Here is a 23,614-nt window from a genome sequence, read left to right on the forward strand (position 1 = left end):
CTATAACCCAGTGTATATTAGTGAAAAGCACTGAGCTGTGCAAACTCCAAGGTACAGTCACAGAGATAACCAAGAAACCAGAAAAGTCACTAGTGAAACCTTGTGAAGGTAGAAGTCTACTGAGTAAAACAGGTCAACATGCTGAAGGTTTGAGAATCACCTGAAAATTAGAATATGACCCTGCCTTGAAAAGCCTGAAATTTGCTTACAGAAGAGGATGTGTGCTGTAGGCTGAGTTAGTGGAAAGGGGAGGTGGCCTGAAACCAGACAGAAGAAATGGGAATGGACTTTGTTTGCTGCTGTAGATGTTCCAGTTGGGTCTTGCCTGGATTTTCACATTCTAACATGACACACTTCAGCTGACTGCACTTTTCTGCACTTGTCTTTTTGGCAATGAACCCTTGTTTCTGCCCCTCTCCATGTCCCCCTCCTTCCCTCTCCCACACTTACTGTCTCTCTGCTGGCCCCTCAGCTGCTTCCCTCCTGTCACTTCCTTCTCTGGAGGTCCTCAGTGGGAAGTCATCATCACCACTCCCTACATTTTCCTCCCCCAAGCCCTCTGTCTTAGTTATATTTTATTTGGTTTTTTAACATTATAACAGCCCCTAGAAAACTGCTGAGAAGGAACTGGAAATGGCCCTATACAAAGGATTAAAGAAACTGAGAAAAACTAGAATAAAGAATTGGGCCTCACCAGAAGAGGTTGGACAAATACCAGGTGACTGAACATGCCGCAGAAGGAAATACAAAAACAAACCTGTGGTCCAGGATCTTCAGGAAAAGTGAGTGCTTGGCAGTTAGAACCACGTGAACATTGGACTTGTTCAGAAAAGTCCAAGATTAGTCTTGAGTGGTGCACATGTTAATGAGGTTGTACATAGTTATAAGCTCAAATATTTATTGACTTGAGCCTTCATCTCTCACGAACATCTATCCTTTGTTTGGAACAAAGGTTTGTGATGAAGGGCTGCGTTTGCTGCCCAGGCCCCCTGCCACAGGATAGCAGTGAACATAACCAGAAAGCACAGGGCACCAAGCTAACAGATCATCAATTATAAAAAATAATATTAGAATAAGCAAATAGTTGAGGCCCTTGTATCTCTCAACCATCCCCCTACTGAGTCACAACTGGTGAAAACCATTAACAGGCTTGGCAGGGAAGTATAAAGGTGTTTGTGAGGACATTTGCTTTTCTCTCTCGGTCCATGCTCTCACCTCCTCCTTTTCCGAGTAATTTACTTATTTTGTGGTCCTGCAGATTGAACTCAGGGCTCAACCACCTGAGCCATGCCCCTAGTCCTTTCACTTTTTGTTTTTCACAGTCTTGCACTTTTTGTCTGTCAGTGGCCTCAGACAGTAGTCCTACCTCAGCCTCCTAAGTAGCTTGCACACACCATCACGCTTTTGAGACAGGGTCTAACTTTTCCTCCAGGGTTGGTCTCAAACGGCACCTTCCTACCTCCCCACTCCTGAAAAGCTGGTGTTATAGGTGTGAGCCACCACATCCCACTCTCTCTCTCTATATATATATTTTGGTGGTTTGAACCCAGAAATTCATGGCTGCAAAGGAGGCACTCCACTGCTTGAGCCATACCTCTAGTCTATTTTGCTCTGGTTATTTTGGAGATGACGGTTTTATGAACTACTCGCCCAAGCTGGCCTCGAGCTGTGATCCTCCCAATCACATCTCCCAAGCAGCTAGGACTACAGGCTTGAGCCATGGCTCTATTTTTAAATAACAGTAACATGGCTCTCCAGTGCTCACCAAGGAGACTCATGACTTGGTCTTTATAAGTTCATAGAGCAAAACCCACAGGAGTCAGATTCCATTATGACTTGGAAGAGTGACAATGTCATCATTTTCTCACAGCAACAACTTTGTGGTGATTCTTCATGGTGAATTCTGAGATGGCAAATAAGGTTTTCCTTCTGGGTTTATCTGTCCTTAGAATACTCAGAATACTTTTCCTCAACATGAGTCTCTGATGCTGACCTGTGAATGAAAGCCTTCTGTTTATCTCTGATGCAAATCCTTCCCAGATACTAAGAAAGCTAACTGCTTTCTTGCATTCACTGCATTCATGAGCTTCCTCCAATGTGACTGTTCACATGTTCAGTTATGGAAAAGTTGACCAGACCTCCCCCACCACACACAAACATCTTCCCAGCATTCTGTGCCCTCAATGGGTTTTCTGCTAGAGTACGGTGCCATCATGAAAGAGAAAGGCGATGGTGTGAGAACTTTCCATTATGCACTGCGCTGACAGTTTTGCTCAAGAATGGACCCTCTGGTGCTGTAAGAGGTGTGACCTGCGTTTGAAGGCCTTCCCACATGCGATGCACTTGTACAGCATCTCTGCAGTGTGGATGACTGAGTGCTGGATCAGGTACATGTTCCGGTGGAAGGCCTTCCCACACTGACTGCACTCATAGGGCTTCTCCCCAGTGTGAATCCTCTGGTGCTGCATAAGTTCTGAGCTGCACCGGAAGGCCTTGCCGCACTCCACACAGTCATAGGGCTTCTCTCCAGTGTGGACAATATAGTGCTGAATTAAGTGTGCTTTATTGCTAAAGACTTTCCCACACTCTTTGCACTCAAAGGGCTTTTCTCCACTGTGGGTCCTACTATGGCGAATAAAGGTCGAGCGGTGAGTGAAGGCCTTCCGACAGCAAGCACACTCATAGGGCTTCTCTCCGGTGTGAATCGGATGGTGCTGTGTGAGGTATGCCCTGCGCTTGAAGGCTTTCCCACAGTCCATGCACTTGTAGGGTTTCTCTCCGGTGTGAATGAAGTAGTGGCGGATAAGCGTTGAGCTCTGACTAAAGGCTTTCCCACATGCACTGCACTCATATGGCTTCAGTCCAGTGTGAACCCGCTGATGTCGAACAAGATACCACTTCCCGTTAAAACCTTTCCCACACAGTTTGCATTTGTAGAGGTTTGTCCCTGTGTAAATCGGGGTATCCTTCCCTGACTGCTGAGAGTTACCTATGCAAAGAGCACCAAGAGAGGCTTGCTCCTGTAATGCCCTCAGGCCCAATCCACCATCTGTCTCCAAATTGCCATCTTCAAGGCTTGGTTCCCAGGAGGGGTCTCCTTAGGAGAGCATGTCCCTGGCTTCATTTGGCCTTTCTGAATTTTCAAAGGCCCTTCCTGATCTCTGGATTTCTGTAATCCAGAGTCTCTTGAAGATCCCTGAGTTAGGTGTCCCTGGAGCAAGGTTCCCTGTGATGAGACTGGCAGAGAAGTAGCTGTCTTTCTGGTCTGAAGTTGTGCTCTGTTACCTAAAAGGAATCCAACACACATAAGGGAGACTTTTAGTGATGTAACCTAGAAGAACAAGATCAGCACTCAGTGGGAAAATGGGGATGGAAACAACACCTCGAATACTGCCACATCTCTGACTTTTCATGAGTTAGTCCTGGTACCCATGAAACCATTATGGGACGATCTGGAGGGCAGGCTGGACCTGTGCACAGAGGATCTGGAGTGGCAGTCCCTCTCTACAGTCCAAGGAGGGAGGAAGGATAGATTCCCATGACACTGCCTGGAGGGTGCCTGGTTTGAGCACTGATGTTTCTTGGTGTCATGAGAGTATAGGAAAGCAGCACCTAACAAGACTGAGGTTTCCCAGAGGCAGTATCCCATGAACTGGATCCTAATGGAGAAATCAGAGTGGTTACAGACAGAGATGGGCACTGGTATGGATTTAGGGAGTAAGCATGGTACATTCTCCCCTGGAGAATGTTTAAGAAATAAAGAGTACCAGATGTCTTGTGAAGCCAGCAGTGAAGGAATGATCAGAATTAGACGAAAAGAATGAACATCTCAGCACGAGAGGAATAAAGGAACACATGAGAACAAAGGGCATGAAGCACCTCTGCTGCTCAGTGGACGATAACAGCATGGTGGTTGGGAGTAAGGTGAAGGCACTGAAAGACAAAAAGTTACAGTTGAAATACTGCCTCTACTGGGCAGGCTGATAGGAGATGGATTACTTTCTCCACTTCCTCATCAAGACATCAGCAAGCCCTATTTCTCAGGCTGCCATGAGGGTTAAAAGAAAATGCCCATAAAGCACTCAGCACGCTTGTTGATTTTATTTTATGTGGTGTTGGAGATTGAGTCCAGGGCCTTGTACTTGGTAGGCAATTGCTCTACCAATGAACCACATCCCCAGCCTTTTTTTACTTTTTAGGCAGTCTTGCTATGGAGCCCAGGCTGGCCTGGAACTCATGATTCTAGTGCCTCTGCCTCCCAAGTGCTGGGATTACAGACATGCGTCACCACACCTGACTCCGTACAGTTTTGTGGCAATGCAAGTACTGGATGAATTGTGAGCCACTCTTCTTAGTGTCATTGTTGTACTGGGCAATTAGGATGAACAATTTCAAGTGTTGTGGCCTAAGGAATCCAACTAGTGTGCTTTACAGAACAGTGGACAGTACCACATGTTCAAGAAGACCTAGTGCAAGGACACTGTCATCACTGGATGGTAAGAATGGGAAGTGGTACAGTCACTCCAGAAAAAAGCTTGCTAGTTTGACTTAATGCTGGCCACAGACCTACCTCACAACTCAGCTATTCTTCTCCCGGGTCTATACACAACAGAAATGAGTGTTGTAGCCACTGAATACTATGACACAGAGTATTCACAGCAGCATTCTTTACAATCTCCAAACAGGGTAAACAAAACTAATGCCAGTCATCAGAAGAATGGTGAATGCATTCTGACTAACAAATGTCAGCCAAAAGGAGAATAAAGAATTCATCCTGACACTTTCCTGCAAGGTTACAGTAACAGTACAAAGGATGAACTATGCTCAGGGACATATAATGAGGAAAAGAAGCCACACGTAAATGAGAAAACACATAGGCATTCCAATTATATACATTCACATCCAGTCAAACCTAGGCCACCATTTCAGGAGGAGCCACCAACAAGGAGGGGGCAAGAAAAACCTGTGGAGGCACTGAAAATAGTCTAAATCTTGACCCAAGTGGAGAACCTGTCCGTTTTAACATGTAAAGGTTTGTGCCCATAATTGTCTACCTCAGATTTTTAAAGACTAAAGAAATATGAAATAAAATATATGTAAGTCAAATGTACATGTCTTCTTGGCTTTATACATTGAGTAACATAAGCCATAGGATGTTGTAATGAAAAAGCATTTTGTTTGTTTTCCCCAAGTGTAAGCAACCTAAGCGTGTTTTTATGGTGAATACAGATACAGATGAGACAGAAGACAAGTTAAGAAGCAAATTCCCTGAGAACATGCAGAGAGTGTAACATAGGTGCTGGAGGAGAAACTGGTCACAATTAGAGGCAAAAATCTCTTCCAAAGAAGGTAAGAGGGGAAGCCACAGGTATGAGAGGCATAGATGAATTAACTGCTCAAAAGCAAGAAACATAAATACATAACCTCTATTTTCAACATGAAGTTATATATACATACTTCACTGAAATGGTGAAGATATGGAACATGTCTGTGTGGCTGTAAGAGCCAGTGCAGGTCAGCAACGACCAGAGGCACAGAGCCGACATGGGAACCCTGGTACGTGTAAAGTGTAGAGAGTATTATCAGGGGAAGGAAAAGTCCCTTTTCCTCTCAGTCCAGAAGGAAATGTGTGCACTGTATTCATTCATTATGGCATACTCTTACACGGATAATACTAACAGTGGACTTGTTGATACGATGGGTCAGGCACTGCACTAAGCAGTGTTCTACATTATCTAACTATACCTTCAAATGACTCAATGACAGATTGCTTTCACTCTGATTTTTTGAATATGGCAGCCTGAGGTGATGTAAACCAACCTGTTTACTCTTCTTCTTGGGCAAAGAACCAAACCACATTTATCGATTCTGAGATCCAGGTTTGGTCTATGCCTATTTCTCATCAAGAGTATGTGCAAGTGAAGCATATGTGCATCTGGCCATGACTTCTCTCCTTCCTCACTTCTAAATAGCCACCTGGATTATGTATGCTCAAACTGCCTGATCACATTACATGGCTCCTGGGTCTCTGAATAACTGTTCAGAGCTCACCTGCTGATGCACACTGTACCTTAAGGTGGATCCGAAGCATCCAGATCCCAGAGGTCACAACAAGGAATTTCACACAGCAGCTCAGAGGCAGTGGTCCCTTCTGATGACAACTGCTATGACCCCCCAATCAGCTCTTGAGTGCCTACCTCCACAGGTGCTATATGAGAGACCTCTCGTCACTGTCCACAGCTCCTGCCCATGCTCCAGTAGGTGGATCAACTCTGGCTGAGGAATCTGCTGCCCTGTAGATGGAAAAAGTAGGACAGAGTAATTTGATGAGACAAATGATACTTCCATCTTTCCTGGGGATTCATGACAGGGGTGAGATCATGAATGAAGTAAGCAAAGTAAATAAAATGATGCTTTGAGACCCGAAAATCAGGGGCATTGCTACGGAGTGAGTTGTGTTTCCCCAAATTCATGTGTTGAAACCTAACAATCAATGTGACGACACCTGGAGACAGAGTCTTTAGGAGGTAATTAAGGCTAAATGAAGTCATATGGTGGAACTCTAATCAGACAGAACTATGACCTTGTAAGAAGAGGGAGAGAGGAATGTGATGGCGATCTTGCTATGACATCTGTCACCCCACTGATCACTAGGGTTGATTCAGCTGATCAGGATGGCTAGGCAGGTGTACCCTTCCTCCCTCACTGCTCCATGTGCATCCTTCCTAAAGCTGAGAGTTTGGTCGAAGAGGACGACCATCCCCAATAGAGGAGGACTGTTCTTTGGTCAAGGGTATATAAGAAACTGTGTTCCCCTGCTAGAACCTCCAAACAAGAGGGAGAGAGGGGTGAATATGATGAAAGTACATTATACACATCTATGAAAATGTCACAGAAAACCTACTACTTTGGACAATTAATATAGGCTAATTAAAAAATAACTGTGGCTTGCTTCAACCTCTTTGAATGCACCCAATATGGCATGCTCCCCTATTTCCATTGCAATTTCCATTCCCAAATAAATCATCAGTATTCTTTGGAGGAAAAAGAGAAGAAGAGGAAGACAGAAAAGCCTTTCCCTTTCTACCATGTGAAGACATGATAAGGAGGCAGCCATGCGCAAACCAGGAAGGGGCTTTATGAGGAACTCTACTGGTTGTTAACTTGATCTTGAGACTTACAACCTCCAGAACTGAGAGAAAAGAAATTATAATTGTTTAAGTAAACCCATCTATGGTATTTTGTTGTGGTAGCAGAGAAGATGAAGACAGTCACAAACCCACTCTTAGGGTAGTACTGTCTATCTTTGCGGCTCCCGCTGCCCTTGACCTCCATCTACAAAATCCAGGTCCATTCAGGTTCACATACCACTGTCAGAAATAGCCAGGGAACATGGCAAAGGTGAGCCCTTCCCTCCCGAAGATGGTTTCTAATCTTTGAAGTCACCAGATCTCAAACATCCAGTGCTTTAGAATCACCTGTGAAGTCTGAGTTGAAGTCAGAGTGAGTTCAACTGAGTTCAGAGTATGCCATCATGTCTAACAGCTTCTGTTTAATGTGACCCACTTTTTCTATAAATTTTATTCTAAAAGGAAACCTGTTTTACTCTGATAAATGAGAAAGTGCATTTCACTTCCTAACAAATGAAGGCTACCATCAAACAAAAACAATGAAATAAAAATAATACCATTAAGTCTCTGGGGACTCATGTACCCTCATCATGGCTGGAAGTTGGTAGCTGTCCTCTGTGTCAAAAAGAAATCTAAGCCCTGGGCCAGGGGCTCACAGCTGTAATCTTAGCTATTTGGGAGCAGAGATCACAAGGATCATGGTCTGAGGTCAGCCCAGGCAAACAGTTCACAAGACCCTATCTTGAAAATACCCAACACAAAAAAGGGTTGACAGAGTGGTTCAAGTGGTAGAGCACTGGCCTACCACGTGTGAGCCCTGAGTTCCAACCCCACTATCACCACCCCTCCCCCCAAAAACAAGGGAGAGAGAGAGAGAATCTAAGTGCACTTGGGTGCAGGGAAGACCCAGCACTTAGCTGATAACAATCAACCTGCTAGACAGAAAGGCAAAAGGGTCAGCTTTCTCAGGCTGTCCACCCACACCATTTGAGGACATTCTGTGTACCCTCTAAAAACACCTCCCAGATGGGAGGATGACTGAGGCCCAGCCTCAGGAAACAAGTGAAGATTATGCAGGCATCAGAGACTTTTTAGCAAGGCCATGCTGTTTAAGAAGATATCTCAGGGAAGTGATGACAAATGTCTCTTGAGGAGTTCCCTTTCTTATCCCTTCTTGTAGAATACCCCAATGATCCATGAAGCAGACACTCAGAGACCAGAAGCTACAGGAACTAGGCGGAGGAAGGAAAGTAATTCCTGTGCTCAGTCAAGAATAAAAGTGGCTGGGGTTCCTGGGTGGTGAGCAGTGAACCATTACCTAGTGAGACCAGGAGTCCACAGGTCTCCACCATCACCTCCTGGTACAGGGTCCTCTGGGCCAAGTCTAGCTGTCTCCACTCCTCCCGGGTGAAGGTCACAGCTACATCTTTGAAGGTCACCAACACCTGGAAATTCAAACAGGAGTAGTAGTATTGACCTTGTACTGCTGGATGGGATCAAAGTCACTAGGTGAAGGTACAGAGAAACCAAGGTCTGAATCACTGAGGTCTCCTGAGGGCTGAGCTCTGAGCTGGGTTCAAGATGGAGGTGGATGTGGCCACTGCCCATAATGTAGTTGTGGCTAAGAGAAGATTCCTGTGGGAAAAACACTGAGATGACACAGACAGTGGCAATGCCCAGAGGACTGTGGGGGGGCAGGCAGCAAGCGTTCGGGGATGTCAGAAACGGAGGAAAACAACTTGGAATAATTCCCACTATAACAGCAACAGCAACAGTGGGGCCCCCCTGGTCCTCACTGTATGCCTTTACGAGCTGAAGGTTTTTGAGGTGAGAAAGCAAACAAAGGCCCCTAGCTCTGAGGCCAGAATCAGCCCTCTTAAATCTGACATTGGCAGCTGTATGGCCATGATGAAACTGACGTATTATTTTTCTAAGTCTTGATCTCCCAACCAATAAAATAATCACATTACCAGCAGTCTTGAGAACCAAAGATAAAATGTTCACAAGAAATCAGTGGAGTGCCTAGCACTTCTAAGTGTTTGATGTATATTTCAACTTTTGTTCATCTTTTCACAGCACCAGAAATAAATGCCGATACCACGCCCATGTCACAGTCAGCAGTGTGGTCTATGGCAGCTTTGGAAGTCAGCTATAGTCTCATACTTAAGAAGCACAGGCAGAATTTGAACATCAGGTAAAAGATCTCACAAAGTTACCAGAAGTTGGGCATGTGAGAATGAGATGTATTTCAGCTCAAACTAGAGCAGACAGGAAAGACCAGCATAGGTCTTATGCACAGGAGGGTGTAAATCAGTAGTTCCATACAGACTATGGCAGTGTCCAAACCCAAGAAGTGCTAGGACAAAGGCTGAACAATGGGAAAGAGCTTTGGCAAGTTTGGGACACTTTGATTGGATGCAGAGAACAAGAGGGCAATGGAAGAGGAGGAAAACAGGTGGTTGAAAGAGTAGATTAAGTAGAGCCTTGTGGGCCATGCTGAGGGCAGACCGGGGATTTATTCAAAATGTGATGGGAGCCCCTGAAGAGGAGATCCACTCCTTGATTAATTATTTCTTGGTAACAATCAGTGTACCCAAGGCCAGGCTGTTCTAGGTCTTGGGATACAGTAGCAACAGGTGGTCACATGCAAAGGCTGAAAAGAGATGCTAAGTAAATACAATGAAATAAATGAGCATGACAATGTCAGATGGCCCTAAAGGTTCAGAAGACAAGGAATAGAATGAAAAGACCAAAGAGCATATGATCAATTTTAGATGTGGCAACAGTGAAGGCCTCCTTAAGGAATGATACAGGAGGAAGAAATAAAGTGACAGAAAGATGAGAAATTCACAAATAAGACAAGTCTTGACAGTGACCAAAGGTTATAATGAGAGTAATTGGGGTGACTGCTAACAAGTGATCCAAGGCCTCACATGTTCATGTGCAAGAGGACACGACATTACCACTGAATATTATAATGGACTCACTTTCCACCTGTAACAACATGTTTAAAGCAGGAAAACAGAGTACTATCAGCTGCAACCCAGTTGCATTTGTCCTAAACTTAAAAGATAAATCCCATATCCTACCCTGCTACCTTTCCAGCCCTAGCACTGAAGCAATTCCAAAACTGCTACTCCCACCTTCCCTTCACAGCAGTCCTAAGCTTCGCAGAGCCAGGGCTCCTGCTGGGGTGGCGCCCAACACCACAGGGCCTAGAGCGCTCCTGCGGGACCCCAGCGTCCACGGCGATGCGCCCCGGACTGGGTCCGCACTGAAAGCCACACATCACCGTAGCCACTTTCCTGTTCACTCAATTCAGGGCTGGAAGCGATATTAATTTCCTATTTTCTGCTCGAGAAAATGGGAAGCCAAGGGCAGTAAAGGGACTTGCTCAAGGTCACGTCGCCAGAAAGGGGCACAACCGGAGTCCATCCACACTTAGGAGTCCGGGACACGGTGACGGGGCTCAAGGGGTCTATAAGTCGCATTCCACCCTCCATTCCGCACTCCACTGGTAGTCAGAAGTGACAATCCTCCTCAGAAACCTCTGGTCTGGGCTCCGGACCCCGGGACGAAAGCGACACCCCCAGGGCTTCAGGAAACAGGGTCACAGACCGCCACCCGCGGGTCACTTACCCCCGTCGCCTCTATCCGCGCCGCCATCGGGCCGCAGGGGGCGGCTCCCATGGGGACAGACCCTCCAGGGTGCCACAGGGCGCGGAGCGAGCCTGACACTCAGGTACCCACTCGGCTGCGCCCGGCAGGGTGGATAGAGGAACCTCGCCACAAACTACCTCACAGCAACGGCAGAAGTCCCGCCCAGCTAACGCAGCGATCTAGCCACGCGTCTTCCGGCGCTGCTCTGAGCGCGCTGCATTCTGGGTAATGTAGTTCCTGTCCTGTATCTGCCTGGCCAGGGAAGCGCTTCCTGTTTTAGTAATGCATGCCTAGGTACCTGGAGGCACTGCGAAAGGGCTTCTTGAGGTTCTAAGGAAGCAGAGGCCTTGGGTCCTCCTTAAGGGAACGCAGCCAGCTTTCCCGTTTGTTTTTCCGTTACTGAACACAGGTCTTGCATCTCTTCCCATGGAAAATTAATGTCCCACAGAGTAGTGCTGAGGAGAAAGAAACTTTTCATTCAAAGGCCAAAGAATGGAAAAGAGGGACCTTTGCTCAGAAATCAGCTTTTTCACTCTAGGCGGTTGAGAAGTTACGGATATAGGATCGGAGTAATGACAAACACGCTAGTCATGTCTGGGAGGGAGTAGTGGAGATCCAAGAACTTGGGTGCCACTACTTTTCACTCCTTTCATGGTCTGGGGTCAACAATCATGGTGGGTGTGTTGCAGGAACGTACAGAAAGTATGACTGACCACCGAGAATACGACTCAAACCCAGGTGGTTGGAGGAAAGGAAGGTTTATTAGGATAGCGGGACAGCACCTGGATATCTCAAAAATGGCGCAGGCCCCAAGCTCAGGGTGGTTGAGGTTTTTATACTGAGAAAAGCAGCAGCAAGCAAGCAGGGAGTGCAGAAGCAGACTTGGCAGTTAGCTGTTAAAGGAGTTAGCCGTTCAAGGTGTTGGGGTACTTTAACTGGCAGCCCACCTAGCCTAGAAATCAGCTATAACTGGCATGACCCTTGGGTAACCTCGTGAAGAGGAAGATAGCCTTGAAACAGGGTTGTAAAACATTAGGTAAACTGTCAATTAAAAGCTGTAACCTTGGACAGAGCTGTGAGGAATTGCTCATTAGAGCCATGCAAAAGTTCGGGACCGAGATGAAAGGCACCATGCAGAGATAAGCACCCATCCCTGCCTTTCTTTGTCTCCACTTGCAAATAAACTTTCCAAAGCAGGACTCCCTGCTGTTCTTATCTAAACCTTAGGTTTCTATTCCACTACTAGCCCCTAATTTATGGGAGAACACATTCCTTGTAACCTGATAAGTAAGCCTCTGGTGTTTCCCCAGTTCCCAATAAATAATATTACCCCACCAACAGGATGTGGGCAAGATCAGGATGTGGGCAAGATCAGGAAAATGTGACCCCAGGGGCATGAGGAATTCCTATGTGACGATGATTGATGCTTTAAAGAGTATAAGATCTGCTTAAGCTTTTCTCTCAGGGTCCTTGCTGAAACCTGCTGTGTCAGGCAGTTGCTCGGACCCTAGCCCGGCTAGAAATAAACCTCGCTGTGTGACCTCCTTTGTCTCGAGTGTCCTTTGTCCTCTCAGAAGGTGGCCGGCCTCTTACCCTAACAAAGGTTACAATATATCATGTCAGCACAGCTGTGGAGGAAGGTCATCTACAATTTCTAATGAGATAGCTGGATGCAGGGGCCCCAGCTAAGGGGAAGGGCTTTACTCTTTGATTCTTTTCCCAGCTTTGATCTTTCTCTGGGTTTCCTTGTCAGCTGATAGGTGTCTTTAGTCTTGAAGGCGGAAGAGACTAGGCAAGAATAACTGAACTTATCCCTGTATTATAGTTCTGGACAAAACATTTCTCAATATAATAAACATGTCTAAATGAACAGCTGAACAGGATCTGATCCAAAGATTAAGGAAGCAAAGGAGACAGACATAATATGGAGACGGAGATACCATTCATTTTCTTGCTATTCTTATCACATCAGACATATTCAGGAAGAAGTGAGGAGTCAGTGTTTTTAGCAAAAGTGGCCTTAAGCCCTTCAAAGGTAACCTAAGCAACTGTTATAACCCACACACACCCTGGAGGTGCTGTCTACAGCAAAGTTACTGAGAAATTAATAATGTGTCAACCAGAGTGTGGCCTCCAAAATTAGTGATTTTTAAGTCAACCAAGAGTTAGAGAATCTAGAGGATTTTTAAAAGTTTATCCTCAGTAACGACAAGGGAGAGGGATTTGTTGTGAAGGAACTGTGGTTTTGCTCTGTCAGGCTACCTGACATTGGAGGTGATTCTGGGAGCTTATTGAGGGCATTTCATGGAATAAGACTTTTCCTTAATAATATAGTCTGTAAGTTGTCATATCAGATGCTCTTATTGTAGCAACTGGGCAAACTGTGCTGTAAAATCTAAAAATTTCATACTATTCTTATACCTGAACTTCCCCCACAGAAGCTGTGAACACACTTCTCAGAAAAAAATGTGCATTTGTGTGATAAAGCTGGCCCCTGCCAACAGTTCCCCTTTCTGTCCTCTCCTGACTAGTGTGGTCTACTGATATGCAAACACAATAGGAAAATCTCCTCAGGCCTTTTGGTTACAACCCATGCTGATAGTCAATAAGGGCACTTTCCTGGGGGCCCATCATCTCTCAGATACTCACCTTGTTTGTTGAGCCCTTTGGTCCTCTCACAATTTGGTACTATCCCTGGTGTGCCATGTCCACCACTTCTAGGACCTATGAATATAATAAGTCTTTTCCTTTCATTTGTCTCTCTGAATATAATTTCCAAATCTCTGTTGGAATGATCCCCAAAGACCCAGCAAGGACTTACCCCCACCCCACCCCATTTACAATGTTGTTTACACAATATCATACTGTCATATGTATACAAGGTACATTTACTCAAAGTTGTGAACTAATATATACTTTCTTGTTTCTCTTTAAATATATTTAGGCTGAAGTGTCACAATAAGTTTTGTGAATTTTAAAATGTTGGGTCAGGGTCAAGAGAGAAAAGTCTCTTGACAGGGTTATGACAGGATGTGAGGGGAAGAATGCTGGATGTCCCTGAAAAGAGTGAAACTTTGTTTACTACAAATTATGAAGGTGTTTCAGATTCTGTGTGGAATATATAGTTACTTTAATTTACATAATTTGAGGAAGGTTAACAAATTATAATTTTAACCTTATGTCATACAAATATCTTATTCTTCCTTATTTTTTGTTTGTTTGTTTTTGAGACATGGTCTCACTATGTATTCCAGGCTGTCTTCACACTGTTTATGTAGCTCTGAATTACCTTAAACTCATGATCTTCCTGCCTCAGCCCCCTGAGTGCTTATATCATAGGCATGTGCCCCCACACCTGGCTTATATTTTTAAACAAAATGTATTTCATAAACGGGATTTTGCATTTTGTTGTCAACTTCTAGACATGCTCTTTTGTGATTTTTTCCACTATGATGAGTACTATGTTTCATAACATCTTGTATTAATCACCTTTCCATAATCAACTGAAAAGAGAAACTATTTATTTTGGTCCATGGTTTCAATCTATGGTTGCTTAAACCCATTTGGGCCTGTGTGGTGGCAAGTTATTGCAACAAGTAGTACATGGTGGAGCATAGCTTCTCATTTCATGGTAGACAGGAAATAAAAGAGAAGGAAGGGGCTGTGGTTCCAATATGTCACTCAAGCACATGTCCCTGAATGACCCAACTTTCTCCAACTAGGTACCACCAACTAAAGTTCTTTCCCCTCCCAAGAACATCATTAGCTGGGGATTAGTCTTCGACATGCAAGTCTTTGGTGGATATCTAAGATCTAAACCATAACACTGTTACTTTCTTTTTAAATTTATTTTTAAAATTCTAAGCATTAATACTATAAGGGGATTTCATTGTGATAGTTCCATACATGAAAATGCTTCTTCTGATACAAGGGATTAATCAAGGAGGTTCTTACAGAGACTAAAAAGGTGAGCGTTTTGGCCTCAAAAAATGGACTTTCAATTAATTGTGTTTTGGTACCTGGAGTTAAACTTCCTCAGGTTTGATAAGTCAAAAATAAAAAAATATGGCCTTATAGGTTTGATGAAGGTTTAAAATTTGCACATTGCCACAGAAATTTTTGGTGACAATATACTTCAGACTGAATTCAGCACAGCAAGGATAACAGAGAAACAAATTCTGAATGGATGACACAATGTCACTTGGACACAAAGTACATACTTTCATTGGCTCTCAGTAGCTGGCAACATACAAATGATATCTGTATATTGTTCTTCAACTCTATACAGAACAATGCTGTAGTGTATTTTGTGGATGTTCAGACAAGGTGCAAGGAAGAAAGAGTTCAGCACCAAGACAGGGGGAACAGGTGACAGACGTCAAGAGGCCCTATAGCAGGGAGGTGATGTGGCATCATGCCTTTTGCCCACAAGAACACACACAAATCCTTACTTGCATAAATACATCTCAGCATTTGTGTTCCAAATACAGAATGCTTTTTTTTTTTCTTGTTTTGGCCCTATTCGAAGTTGAACTCAGTGTCTTGTGCTTGATAGGCAGGTACCATTGGAGCCATGTTGTCAGCCATGACTTTTTCCCATGTAACAGTTCTAACTCAATTCCTTCATATATGTACTCTTCACTTCTAAATCTTGGATGTATCTGAAGAGAACTACTTGCCAATTTTTTTTCCTGCCATGACAGTATCTGCTCTGATTATAGTCCGAATGCATGTGTAAATGGGGCATTTTTATCCCAAAGATAAACATTTGGGACACTATGAGGTCCTGTCCTTGCTACTAGGCAGTTATCATTTCACCTGTGTGATGTTTGGTTTCTAACTTGAGTGGATTTAGGACTTAAGAGACTCTGTGTGCATCTGAGGGCATTTCCAGAGAAGACTGAGGGGGGAGATGAGCCATCCTGAATGAGGGTTGTTGGGGCCCAAATAGAATAAAAGGGGGGAAAATGAGAAAGCAACTCAGTACTTCTATTCTTTTTCTCTGCTTCCTGCTGCCATGCTCTCCTCTTTCACATGCTGTTTTTCTCAAGTGTATGTATGTAAGTGTCCATGGACTGGCCCTCTGAAATCATGAGCCAAAGCAAATCTTTCCTCCATTAAGGAAATTTATCATAGCAACACAAAAATAATACATCCTATAAGATTGTATCTGCAAGGGGAATTGAGTTGATTTGTGGGGGGAAATATGTAAAAGGTAGAAATTACTTAAAAAATAAAAATTATGAGAATGAATCTGACCACATCTAGGCAGGTACCTTGGCCAGTGGGAGGATTTTTGTCACCAAATGCAATTTTTTTTCATTTTTGAAAATAACTGAGTTATACTAAGAGAAAGATGATCTTGATGAATAGCTGCTATCAGGGTAAAAAGAATAAGGAATAAAGGCCTATTGCAGGTGCAATACTGTAGGAGACAACAGAGACAAAGTCTGCTCCTCACAGGTTTGTGCCCTAATTGTTATAGTACAGGCTGCTATAACAAAATGTCATACACTGAGGAGCTTGAAAAACACGCAACAAGCACATTTCTTAGGGTGTGGAAGCTAAGTCCAAGAACAAAGCACCAACAATTTTGGTACCTAGAGAGGTCCCTGTGTTAGCTTTCTGCTACTGTAACAAATACCTCAAATGATGAAGAAAGGTTTATTTTGGCTCAGTTTGGGAGATTTTAGTCCATCACTGATTGGCCCCTTTGCTTTTCGGCCTGCATCCAGATAATATACCATGGTGGGGAATACATGGTGGTACACAGTTTCTATAGCAATATAAATATAAAACCAGACCTCAATCATCCATCCCTTTGATACTTAGTGTACAGGAAATGTGAGAGAAGGGTCAACCTGTTAAATATCTTCTGAGAGAGGCAAAATGAACAGCCCAGAAAGTGTGAAGTTCTGACAGACAAATGACTCCGCAACTTCAACAAACAAACATGACAGTAAAAAACCCTCTGGAGGACATACAGGTTTGTAGAAATTTACTGCACACACAAGTACTAAAAGTCATTACAGGTACATTTGGACCTGAAGGCCTTGAAGAACACATTTTTTTATATAACTCAGAAAATGGAGCTATGGGTACATAATTTGACACTTAAAACTTTTTTTGATAAAGCTGTTAGGAAATGAAAGAGCCCTTTTGTTCTGTAAATGTGCTCCGAAGAGACTGGCTGTGGATGAGATGTTGGGAGCAGAGGTAAACGAGGCAGTAACGCACTGGGCAACAGATGAAAGAACAGGCCCACAATGCTCCATGATCATGGAGGACTGAAGAAGGACTCCTGGGTTGCATCATGTATCCGTATTTGGACACATCTGTTACAAAGGGTAGACTGTTTCCTTGAATTAGTTTGGTGTGAAGATAGATAGATTAAAACGATCAGGAAAGAATGTTTGGCTTCAAGGTAATATACATGTATAACACAAACAGTCTAAATTAAATGCATAGACTCATATTGTAAAAGAACTAAACTTCAATAATCTACTTTATTTATGTAGAGATGGGTCTCACATTGCCTTTGAACTCCTCAGCTCAAGTGATTCATCTACCTCAACTTTCCAAGTCCTGGTGATACAACCATGTGCCACCATTAATTAAGCTATTTTTAAGAGCAAAGGAAATGAGTAACAAAACCCGCCACTTCTTTATTGTTTCACTCTCCTGTTATGCTTTCTTGACACTGTTTCTGACCGCCCCATCAAATTGGCAGGAATAGAATATAATGGTGTGCCACTGAACATCTCCTCAAACCCTGTGTTCAGTATCACTGTCTTGGCAGCCTGGAACTGGCCACACTGGTATAATTTACACCAGGGGGATTGACAAGCACTAAAACTGAAGTTTTGTTGTTGGAATGGCTAGACTTGTGAGCATGCAAGTAATGCACATTAGGCTTAGTAATATATAATGTCTAGGGTGTTGCCACTATAAATAATAGAAAAATATTGAGAAAATATCCTTCTAGGATCAAACAATTATTTCTTTTATCAAAGAAGTCACATGACTGAAGAATGAAAAAATGTTGTAACATGTCTTTGTTATACATTTTTTTCCTTTTTTTTTTAAAGAGAGGTTTTTTTTTTTTTTGTGCAGTACTGGGGCTTGAACTCAGGACCTCATGCTTACTAGGCAGTGGGTCTTACAACATGAGTCACTTTGCCAGCCCGCTATTTTTTTTTCTTCTTGTGAAACAGGGTCTCATGTGGCCCAGGCTGATCTTGAGCTTGCTGTGTAGCAAAACAGGCCTAGAATTTGCCTTCATCCTGCTTCTACCTCCTGAGTGCTGGGATTAAGGGGTGAACTTTGCATATTTTATAATTAAAAGAGGAATACCATCTGACATACATTAAAAGTTGAGTAATGGTATTGACATTTTATGAAAAAAGATATATAAGTGGCAAACAGGTGAAAAATGGTCATCATGAAACAACAGAGAAAATCAGTTACAACTAAAGTGGATGACATTACACACTTAACACAGTTACAATTAAAAAGGCTGACCATAACAATATAGACAAGCTTGTGGAAAAACAGGAATTGCTTCCACTGTTGTTGGGATGCACTCCCTATAATCACACCTTGTATTTGTATACCAATTATTGTTCATACCTGCTTCCTGTTCTCTTACCAGTGACACACCTATGGAATTATAGGCACCAGAGCATATGGTGCTCTGTAGGACATTATGGAAAGGTTCCCTTTAGAGTACTGGGCCTCATAAGAAATCATCTGGGAGTAACAGAATACTAAACCAGGAAGAAACAAAGGTAGCCAAAACAACTGAGCATTCTTCAGGGTGACATCTGGGCTTTAAAAAAAAGTTGTTGTGACCACAAAACTAGGACCAGAAAGCCCTGCTTTATTCCACCGGAGGTCTTGAATTGCAATACAAACTTAGCTATGTCAAGTGGGAACTACTCCCTGCAACAGCAGTTAACTCTGCTAAGGCACATAAAGTAGGGGCCCTGTGAAAGTTGTCCAGCTGTTCATTCAGAGTCCAAGTTGGTACTCTTCCTAGCCAAGGCTGTGAATTGAACTGCATGAATAAAAACATATGGAACAACGCTTTTATTAGTGCACAAACCAGAGCAATGCTAGATAGGAAGCTATTCTTTGATGACTTGGAGTGTGTAAACATGAATCACAAGGGTCATGTGAGACAAAAGTGTCTACACTCTAGGATGTAAGTCTTCCCAACCTCTAGTGGGACACAGATCAGGTCCTGTTAGACAAAACAGAAATGTGCACATTCAGTCAGAAAGGGGATTAAGTTACTCACAAGGTGCAGGCACTGGGGCTTTCTTATTGTAAAGGGGGGCACAGACACACTGAGGGACATATGGTGCAAGGTGCTAAAGAGAAGATGTCATCTTTGTGAGAATGTGGCAAGGATTTACTGTCAACAGAGCCAGTCTACAAAGTGAGGTCAGCTCACATACACCATACCCATGCCTGGAACTCATGCAGCACTTCATCCCTCTGGATGCTTGGAACTGTGGAGTTCAAATAGTGGCAGATGGCACCCTTGGAAGGCTCTCTAGGCTGTTCCCTGCAAGTCTAAGGCCCTTCTCAAGTGTGAGCTTTCAGGAACTAGGTGATGTTAGACTGTGGGGTGGATTTCATGCATTTGCTTTCTTCCTGAGGCTTCCCTATGGCATGACACTTTTGGTGTTGAAAGAAGCTAGAGCGTTGGCTAAAAGATTTCCCACACTTACTGCACTCATAAGGCCGTTCTCCAGTGTGAACTACCTGATGTTGAAGGAGGACAGACTTCTGCCTAAAAGATTTCCCACACTGGTCACACTCATATGGCCTCTCTCCAGTGTGAATTCTGCAATGTTGAATGAGGCTGGTGCTACGACTGAAGGTTTTCCCACAATCACCACACTTGTAAGGCCTTTCTCCAGTGTGAACCCTTTGGTGTTTAATGAAGGCAGCTCTTCGGCTAAAGGATTTCCTACACTGGTCACACTCATAAGGCCTTGTGCTAGTGTGAATTCTCTGGTGTTCAACAAGGCTGTAGCTTTGTCTGAAGAATTTCCCGCATTCTGCACACTCATAAGGCCTTTCCCCAGTGTGAGTTCTCTGATGTCGATCGAGTTTAGATTTGTACCCAAAGGCTTTCCCACATTCCCCACACTCAAAAGGCCTTTCTCCAGTGTGAACTCTCTGGTGTCTAATGAGTGTGGCTCTTTGACTAAAGGATTTCCCACACTGGCTACACTCATAAATCTTTGTTGTAGTGTGAATTCTACGGTGTTCGATGAGGCTAAAGTTTTGTCTAAAGAGTTTGCCACATTCCCTGCATTCATAAGGCCTTTCTCCAGTGTGAATTCTCTGGTGTCTAATTAGAGTAGCTCTTTGACTAAAGGACTTGCCACATTCTCCACACTCATAAGGTCTTTCACCAGTGTGAATTCTGCTGTGTTCAATAAGATTGGAGCTCTGACTAAAAGACTTTCCACATTCCCCACACTTATAAGGCCTTTCTCCAGTGTGAACCCTCTGATGTATAATGAGAGTGGCTTTCTGACTAAAGGATTTTTCACACTGGCCACATTCATAAGGCCTTGTTGTAGTATGAATTCTCTGGTGTTCAATGAGACTGAAACTTTGCCTGAACAATTTCCCACACTGGCTACATTTATATGGCCTTTCTCCTGTGTGAGTTCTCTGATGACGGACCAGATTAGATTTGCACCCAAAGGCTTTCCCACATTCCTTACAGTCATAAGGCCTTTCTCCATTGTGAATTCGGCAGTGTTCAATGAGGTTGGAGCTTTGACTAAAAGACTTCCCACATTCACCACACTTATATGGTTTTTCTCCAGTATGAAGTCTCTGGTGGATAATAAGTGTGGCTTTTTGACTAAAAGATTTTCCACATTCATTGCATGCAAAAGGCCTTTCTCCAGTGTGGATCCTCTGCAATGGCACAAGTGAATACTTGTCTTGGAAGGCTTTTCCACATTTGTTAGACTCAAAAGTCCTTTTTTCAGTGCAGACGTTCAGGAACTGAACAAATGTGTGTTTGGTACTAGAAGATTTTGTGTGTTCATTTGACTTATAATGACTTTTTCCACTGTGAAAATCCCCCTGAGACATTGTGACTTTGTTTGGCTTCTCACCTTTGGGAACAGCCTGGCGATGGAGTAGGCCCCACTTAGCAAGGAAGCCTCTTCCAATCTTCTTACAGAGGAAGGGATTCCCTGACATTTGGACAATGCTGTTATTCACAAGGGAATGGCTCTCCATCTCTCTTTTTAATGGATTCTCAGGATTGTGCTGGTGCTGGACTTGGTGAAGTTTTGCACATGCCCCAACAAAGTATGGTTTATGTCCAGGTAGATCATCCAGATGCAAAATGTCTTTTAGAACTAGGATACAGATGTCACAGGGGTGAGCATTCTGGGTGGATGGACCTGTGCTTTGAATCCTGATGTTTGATGCTTTTTCTGCAGAAACACTCTGTGAAGGTGTCTCATCATCCTTTGCTTCATGCCAACAAACTGAAAGAGAAACACTGATGAAAGGCATGCTAACTATGGTGGGAGGGTGTTAATCCTGATTTAAATGTTTTTTGTATAGGATAATATTTTGACTGATTAAGTAACATTACTTGTCAAGGGAACTATTCCTTCTGCCCCCATGATTAGCTAATAGCAAAGGGCTCAACAGGCAGCAAGCAGTTCATGTTAACTGCAAACCATGTTTTCATGGCTTGTACATGGAGAAGACTCCTCTGCTCTCACTATTCTAAAGTAAGGTAGTGGATGACAAGGCCAGATCCCTTCCCAAATCCCTCTGCAATTCTCCCAACCAGTCAATATGAGCTGCTTAACATGTACCTTCTTGCAGAAACCCCAATAAAGGCTGTGGCCGAGTGGTTTATCCTCTCTTGTGTCTGCTTCCTAACCACCTGCTGCTTTCTCATATTGCCGTGCATACTATAGTATACCCACTTCTCTCAGAAATTTCAGTAATAAGTTCCCCTTTCAATACTTCTTCCTGCTTTTATTCAGCCATCTGAAATTAACACAGAGAGCAGTGTGACCTAGTGTCCCAGAGCAGAGGCTTTTCCCTGGACTACTCCATGTTTATTGTCTGGCTATATCACTCACTACCTGCCTGAGGTCTCTGCTAACCACTGGTGCACTTATGCTTTGGCTGGTACCTGTTTGTGCTGGGTCTTACTTTTTGTGCTTTCATTTTTCAACCTAAATTGCAGCCTGACTCCAGGTCTTATGATACAGTAGGTGGTATGTGTTCCTAATGTGCTTCTGGGCATAGGTACTGCATGCAACAAGTGTGTCTCTGGGCCACTGTGATTCTGGTAATGGAATGGCCTCCTGCCATAGCCCTAGTAAGCCCTAAGGCCATTGACTAGCCTACTGGGAAGAAGCTTCAAGAGGAAACAGGGAGAAGCTTCTCTCAATAGAATTTAAAATGAATGGCATTAAGTCCAGTCCACCTAACAGGCAGCAGTCAGACAGAGAGACAACATGGAGAGCTGGAGGCTGGGTACTGAGCCCCAGGGGCATTCTCCATTGACTCCAGAACCTATTCTCTACCTTAACAGGAAATAAAAGTCTGGGAAAGTAAGGTGTCTAGTTGACACCCAATGTAGAATAATGATTTACTGTCTAACCTCTGGAACACTGCTCTCTGGGGACATCTACTGATTCACTAGGAACAAACCAGAAGCTCAGCCTACATAACTCTCACTAAGTGCATCTACTCATGGGAAACCATGTGACCCAGAAGGGTAAATGTTTCAAAGGTAGATCTGTGTGTGTGTGTGTGTGTGTGCGCGTGTGTGTGTGTTCTTGTGTATGTGTGCGTGTGGGTGGGCATTGGTATTGGGATTGCTGTTTGCTAAGCAACTGCTTTACCACTTGAGCCACACCTCAAGATTGTTGTTGCTTTCCTTGGTGCTGTTACAGTGCCTCTCTGACCAGGATGGATATAAAGGTTCATGTACTTTGGAAACATGCAGCTCAATGTTTGATATAAAAAAAGGAAAAGGGGAAGGGAGATTTATTGCTCCTCTGCCTAAGACATTTGAGAATCTTCCCCAGTTCACAACAGTGATAAACTCCTGGTTAGTATGCTGGGGCACATTTCAGTACTGCCATGTGACAAAACAAATAAATTGGAAAATAAAGCAGGCCACCATTGCTCTTCTGGGTGTAGACGGCAGGCACTATAAGGGTGATCAGGACATGCTAGAAAGGGAGGCCTCCCTTTACTACAGGCCACTCCTACCACCAGGAGTTTACCTGCTAAATATCCCACCTGATCAAAAAGGGGTTGGGGATGAGTATGCTATAGACAAGGGCATCACAGGGATAGGCTTCTGCCTACAGGCACCAAGTTCCTTCCTACCTCCCATTGTTCTCTTATGTGCCAGACACTGAGACTAAAGAAACTAATGCTTTTGTAGGGAAAAAAAACCCCTAAAACAGAAATTAAGTAAAATAAAACCCATCCTTAGATACAGGGGTAGAGGAGAAAATTATTAAATTATGATTATGTGTAAATATATACTTTTAAATATAGATAACATATATATATAAATTAAAACAAAGTTTCACAATTTGACAAAAGTGGAAGGCAAAATATATACAGAAAAGCATCTCCATGGAAAGATAAGGATTTGGTGAACTTTTGTGCCTTTATAAATGATTCTACATTAACTTTAATATTTTCAAAAAGTTACCAATTGAAAACTCAATCATCATTGTGGCTAAAATCATACTTATGCCTGGGAATCCCACTAAATTTAAGCAATGTGCCCCCTACAA

The 23,614-nt window shown here is 43.5% G+C and overlaps 1 protein-coding gene across 2 annotated transcripts in view; it reads right to left on the reverse strand.

The window, feature by feature from the left end:
* Nucleotides 1-2,027: 2,027 nt before the first annotated feature.
* The window catches only part of LOC141418140 (uncharacterized), a 28,443-nt gene continuing 6,856 nt past the window's right edge, over nt 2,028-23,614 (reverse strand). The window contains exons 4-6 of one of the 2 annotated variants that reach the window (XM_074058505.1): nt 19,499-21,319; nt 7,185-7,192; nt 2,028-2,714 (exon numbers count right to left, since the gene is read on the reverse strand). In XM_074058505.1, coding sequence (XP_073914606.1) covers nt 2,274-2,714; nt 7,185-7,192; nt 19,499-21,319 — 2,270 coding nt within the window. In that variant the 3' untranslated portion in view covers nt 2,028-2,273. Of the gene's footprint in view, nt 2,715-7,184; nt 7,193-17,563; nt 21,320-23,614 lie in introns of those variants that run through there. The other variant, XM_074058504.1, reaches the window with a different exon arrangement.

The sequence above is a fragment of the Castor canadensis genome, chromosome 16 (assembly GCF_047511655.1).
Source record: "Castor canadensis chromosome 16, mCasCan1.hap1v2, whole genome shotgun sequence".
In the NCBI taxonomy this organism is placed as follows: Eukaryota; Metazoa; Chordata; class Mammalia; order Rodentia; family Castoridae; genus Castor; species Castor canadensis.